The sequence below is a fragment of the Vitis riparia genome, chromosome 3 (genome assembly GCF_004353265.1).
Source record: "Vitis riparia cultivar Riparia Gloire de Montpellier isolate 1030 chromosome 3, EGFV_Vit.rip_1.0, whole genome shotgun sequence".
NCBI lineage: Eukaryota > Viridiplantae > Streptophyta > Magnoliopsida > Vitales > Vitaceae > Vitis > Vitis riparia.
The window spans coordinates 7,796,115-7,802,207 of NC_048433.1; the positions used below are offsets into that span (position 1 = coordinate 7,796,115).

General features: G+C 31.6%; 1 protein-coding gene across 1 annotated transcript; it reads right to left on the minus strand.

The window, feature by feature from the left end:
* Positions 1 to 553: 553 nt before the first annotated feature.
* Positions 554 to 5,078, minus strand: LOC117911555 (serine carboxypeptidase-like 17). The gene is made up of 14 exons (XM_034825965.1): positions 4,925 to 5,078; positions 4,694 to 4,830; positions 3,192 to 3,268; positions 2,946 to 3,068; positions 2,708 to 2,810; positions 2,416 to 2,453; positions 2,225 to 2,326; positions 2,021 to 2,107; positions 1,750 to 1,902; positions 1,564 to 1,635; positions 1,359 to 1,477; positions 1,084 to 1,197; positions 948 to 1,002; positions 554 to 832 (listed from the first exon to the last, which is right to left on the minus strand). The coding sequence occupies exons 1-14, from the start codon at positions 5,047 to 5,049 to the stop codon at positions 749 to 751; spliced, it is 1,389 nt and encodes a 462-aa protein (XP_034681856.1). The 5' UTR covers positions 5,050 to 5,078; the 3' UTR covers positions 554 to 748.
* Positions 5,079 to 6,093: the final 1,015 nt, after the last annotated feature.

Here is a 6,093-nt window from a genome sequence, read left to right on the forward strand (position 1 = left end):
TTTGGATGACTTTTTTTTTTTTTTTTGATCTTTTAGTTTCTATTCATTTCATTTAAAATTTATTTTCGTGTTTGCTGAATAGTCAAATTTTAAATATTACATAATTATATAGAAAATAATTGATGCTATACATTTGAAAAGATTAATTGATTAGAATTTTACACATTTATTTCCCATGCATTAAAAAGCAATCATAGCCCTAGATATGACTATAAAACAATGTTAATCAATAATGGTTTGTTTAGTAACAGTTTTCTATTCTTTATAACCAAAAAATGGAAAACACTTCCAAAGACTAGAAAATTGTTTTCTATTCTTAAATAAAAATAAAAATAAAATGATTTTTTCTGATAATATATGTGAATTGTTTTCAATTGATTTCACTTATTTTCTAAAGATTATTTTAAAAAATAATTATGAAAATATAGAGAATGATTAAAAATAAAGTATTATATATAAAAGTTATTTTTAAAACATATTTAAAATTATAAAAAATATATTAAAAACATTTCAGGTTCTCAAACAGATATTTGTTTTACAAAACATTAGAAAATAGTTCTCAAAAGCTCTCTCAAAATTATTTTCAAAAACAATTATCCAATAGACCTAAATTTCCACTCAATAAACAATTTTATTGCAGATTTTGGGAATTCTTAAGAGTACTAGAAACTAATATTATCATTGTACTGGAAGTGCACAATCTTGATGCTGAGCCCACGAACCAATGTGGGCATGCATTCACGTACGATTAAAGAGGATAATAATGGATCCACCTATAGAACATCTCATAACATTCCCTGCGCTTGTACTCAGGAGGTGAGTGGCCAGCTCCCTGTACAAAATAACAAGAATATATATCCCAATAATTACCTTTCAATTAGCTACACTTCTGTGTATTTGTCAAACGGGTAAGAAGAATATTAAGGTGATGGTTTTCTTTTCCTTACCTTTATGGTTGAATATGTTAAGCGATAACCATTGTTGGTGTACTTTCTTGTGTACCTGCAATTAATTTTGAGAGTTCAATTAGAAAGAACAGAAAATCAATCAAACAAGGATCTGGAAGTTGATGTAGAACCCTACCCTGCAACTTGGCCGTCGACGTACCACGGTCGCCAATCGCTGTCTATGGAAATATTGAAAGATTTTATCCATTGCTCGATGCCCCCATGCGGAATAACCATATCATGATCACCACTGAAGGGAACAGAAAAAATAATGTTTGATGAATGAAATTAGAAACTTAGAAAATTCATCTTTGGTTTATACTTTAATTAATGAAGCTATGTATGTATGATATGATGTTAGACTAATTATCAATGGTCGAAAACTAAGTAAAGGAAGCTGTAAATAATCACCTGAAAACTAGAACTTGCAAGCCTGAGTTGGTGAGGTTTTTGTGATATCCAATGACATTGTTGACATTCACAGTGTAAGATAGGCTAATGTTACACCTGAAAAATTCTTTTACTGTTCCCTGGTTGCAACATCACAGAAGCATCTGTATCAGTGAGATTATGTTGAATCTAAATGGCTTATCTCAAATAAAATTCACATACATACTGGTCTAACGTAGAGGGCCTCTTGGACACTTTTGTAGTTCGTCCATATATCAGATAGCAAATACTCGAAATTCTGTGAAAGAGAGGGAGATATATATAGTACTATAGTTTGCTCATTTGTGAAGCTATATGATTAAACATAAACAATCTACAACAAGAAAAACATTTAGAAAGATAAGGAGTTTACACGACACCAAGCATCACCGGTTGTGTAATGTGATGGAAGGAGGAAACTTTTTGAATTCTCTTGGAGTGATCTTCGAATTTCTTTGTTTTGTTTTGGGGTTAAGAAAGCACAATTTGGCTCCAAAATATCCTGGAGGCTTATTTGTTCTATGCACTGCAAAGATCAGACAGATAGTCGGTACTACTCATCCTTCGTGCCCGAAAAACTTAGAGAAATTAAACAATATGAAGAATGGAAAAGACACAAAGCTATTAATCCATCAATATTTTACCAGGAGGATAGATTCAATAGCCTCTACACATTTTGCATTGGAGGGCTCTACATCAACATATCTTCCATTGCAACTTGTTTTGGCAGCCTGAAAAAGCACAAACCATTAGATTTTCACAATAATATTTAGTTTATATGAGATTATTACACATTCAAGAAGGAAAAACAATGCCATTTGGGTGAAGGAATTAAGGGCTCCAATGACCTCATAGAGTGAATCAGATATAAGTGCCATCCGGTGAGCATATACTATTCTTGAGTTTTTTTCAAGAGTGGTATCAGTATGAGGACATCCAATCAAGTATCCCTGAGATCATTCAAAGAACATTATATTCATGTTCAAAGACTCAGAAACTGTAATACATAGATAGTCTATAGTCTAACTGGTCATATTACTTTGAGATTAATGTGGGGTTCTTCTCCAACTTCATTTCCTGCAAGTCAATAATCAATCAACCTCCAAGACTTGATATATAGGATGATTTGATTCAAAACATCAAATGAAAAGCCCACTTTTACAATATGTAAAAGATATCATAGAATTGAACCACGACCTCCCATCAAACTAAGCTCTGACATCATATTAAACAACTAATCCTTTTAAAAGCTTAAACTTATAAGATTTAGCTTCAATCTTACAATATGTCATATTACTCTTTTAACACATAACATTTTTTATTAACATTACCATCTATTATTTCTTGAGCAATGATGGGAGCAAGTATGCCTGAATAGGAATCCGTCCCAAGAAAGAATGGATTCGACTTGAAATCCAGGTGATCATTCAACCACTGCATCACAACTCAAATAAGACAGAAAATGAATTCAATTATAGCGATATAGGGCACAAATATCACTATAATTGCTAAACAAAAATTAGGCCAACTCAAATAATTTTCTTAATTCTTTGTAGCATCTCAACTCACATTTTTCAAAAACTCAATAGTCTGAATGGCGGACAATGTGTCTGAGGTGGTGTAGGCTTGGGTTGTTGTTGCATAGGAGAAGCCAGTGCCCACAGGTGCATCTAAAAATAGTATGTTGGCCGTCTGGAATATCATCATCAACATTTGAGGAAATTAACTTAACTTCATCACTTTGTCCTACTAAATCAGATCCCATGAATTTGGAATTCAACACAAGTAGCAGTATGAAATTCTGTATATACATACCTTGGTCCATGAGTGTGGATAAAGTAGCAATGTTGGTAAGCCTCCTGTATAATCTGTGGTGTTGAAAGCAACTGGACCTGTTCAGGATAATAAAAATGTCTTTCGCTTTCTGTAAGTAGTTTAATCAATTTTGAAATTCTTAAAAATAAAAAATAAAATGGATCGGTTTTGATCCCAAATTCCACTTTTTCATGGATCGTTACCTAACTTTCCAAGTCATACACGAGCATGACTCTGCATGAGTGATGAGTGTAGTAGGTAAATAATCTCAACCAACTACCGTCATTGGTAGTTGGAACACCAATAGGTGTGGGCGGGTTCAAATGTGAACTTTTATTTTATTTTTATTTTTTTTGTAAAGCTCTTGTGCCCTTTACGTAGCCGAATTAGAAATTCTTAAAGCTATGTTTGGTTCCTGGAAAATTTGAAGGAAAATGCGAGGGAAAGAAAATACAAAGGAAAAGTAGAATGAAAGAAAAAGTGAAGGAAAATAAAAAAAAAATAGATTAAAAGTTGATAAATTATTTTTTTTGTTACTTCAAACTCATTTCATTTATTTTAACTCATCAATATAAAGATTAAATAATTTAAAAATACATAAGTTTTTAATTAGTTTTAATTATATTTGATTTTCTTTGATATTTTTCATAGGACAATCAAATATGAGAAAATCATTTTCCTTAACATTTTTTTTCTTTCCTTTGTACTTTCCGGGAACCAAACATAGCCTAGGTCATATACGATCTCCAAACAAATAAAAAATTAAAAAAATTAAAAAATTAAAAATTGTTAGGTAGAATGAAGAGTAATCAATTACCTAAAATATTCATTAAAATATCAAAACTATGAAAATATTGTAATTGGATTTTACTAAAATGTGGGGTAAAAATTTTGATCAAAAATCTCAATAACATGAAAATTGATCAAAAAACATTAAAAAAATTAAAATAATAATAAAATTATTTTATTAAAAAATTTAATATATGATAAAATTTATAATGTTTCGTGATAATATATATATTGAATTTAAAAGTATATTGAGACAACAATGAATTTAATTTTAATATATTCAATAATATAAATGAAATGAGGATGTAGATATACTCATTTTTTATTTAAAAAATAATTATATTTTTTTTACATTTAATTATAAATAAAAATATAAAAATGATCATAATAGCTTTACATTTTCAAAAACAAGTAAACGTGATTTCAAAATTAAATAATCAAAATTTATTTATTTATTAAAGTCTCATTTTAATATTTCATGAATAAAATATATAAAAAGGTGACAAACGTGCCCTAATGATTGCGCTTTTGGGCCTCCACATACATTCGGCGGCCTCGAGCCTCGCCCTTTTTTTTTTTTTTTTCCTTTTTAATGGGATGCTTACGTGGATAAATTATGATCAGAATATCGCTCTCAATTCGGCCCTTGCCTATAGTATGAAAAATCTAGTAGAACTCAACAATTAGAAAAAGAAGTGGAAATCTTGGCATACCAATTTGATAAACGAAGCCATTCAAGCCAGAACAACCAGGGCCTCCATTGATGTAAAGAATAAGAGGGTCAGCTCGAGGGTTGCACTGAGACTCCACAAAGTAGTAGAAGAACTCTATATCACCCACGCTCACATATCTGATCAATACAACAACTCCATTATCAATTCAAATGATGAAAATGTAACATAGACCATGAATTATGATCTCCACAGAACTGACAAAATACTTACCCAGTTTCAAGCTTAAAGGGAAGCTCGCCGGAGAAACCAGGCAGAGTCCTGACAATGTTTTGAGACACTACTACAGTTGCTGAGAAAAGCAGTAGAGGTAGAAGCAGAAAATATTGCAGATTCATGGCTCTCGCAGTTGCTGCAGAGTGATCGGAGATCAACCCTATTCTATTTTATTTAAGACATGAAGGTCATAAATGTTTGGGTTCTTAACCACATGATTGGATGGGGTTGAATGTAGGTTAATTGAATATTAGGTGGAAGAAACAGGAAGGTTAGATGAAATCAAGTCAATCTCACACAAATAGAGACTATTAATAGCCTGATGTCATGGGTTAATAAAATATGATTGTGCCCATTTGGAAGTGCTTTTGCAAATTTATTTAATTATTCAGCTAGATTGTGTGTCCTCGTGCTCTCATGATTATTATATGTATCTAATAATAATAATTATTATGACACTTTTTTATAATCACTTCTCATTTTTTATTATATTACCTAACATATATAAATTTAAAACAACTAAGGCTCTGTGTCTATATATATATATTTAGATATGCTGAGCTTTATAGTTGGTTAGGAGAAAGTTCCAAAATTCATATAGCACTTTTTGTACTCTGTTTTTTACACAGTTCAACGAATGAAAAACCGAGCTATTTTTTCCTTTCTTCAATCTTCATTTTCTTGAAACCAGTAATATGGTATCGGAGCTTTCCCTTTTGCTCTCCTCTGTTTCTATCTTCTTCTTTTTCACCTAATGCCTATGAGATCTGGATAGACCCTTTGGGAAGAGCTTAAGAATTTTCAAACCCTATCTGTTTGCCATTGTGGTGGAATGCAAGCTTGGTCAGATTATCAATAGCAAGAATATGTAATCCAATTTTTAATGGGGTTAAACGATTCTTATGCCTAGACCCAGGGTCAAATTTTGATGATGGAGCCTCTTCCACCTCTTATGAAAGTTCTAGCACTTGTGATTCAAGAGAAACAACAGCTGAATATCAATTATGGATGATCCTCTAATTCTGGGTAATTCCAATTCAGCTTCAGCAAATGCTCATACTGGCAGTGTTCCTTCTAAAGGAAATCGAGAGCATCCTCAGTGTGTCTATTGTGGTCTTCAAGGGCATACAATCGACAAGTGCTACAAGCTTCATGGGTATCCCCTT

What these genes read in the sequence shown, in the direction of transcription:
- LOC117911555 (XM_034825965.1), bottom strand. Translation starts at nt 5,049, where the DNA reads ATGAATCTGCAATATTTTCTGCTTCTACCTCTACTGCTTTTCTCAGCA. An exon ending in CTATTGAGTTTTTGAAAAAT is followed by an intron (nt 2,811 to 2,945) that starts GTGAGTTGAGAT and finishes GTTGTGATGCAG; the next exon opens with TGGTTGAATGATCACCTGGA. An exon ending in CCGGTGATGCTTGGTGTCGT is followed by an intron (nt 1,636 to 1,749) that starts GTAAACTCCTTA and finishes TCTCTTTCACAG; the next exon opens with AATTTCGAGTATTTGCTATC.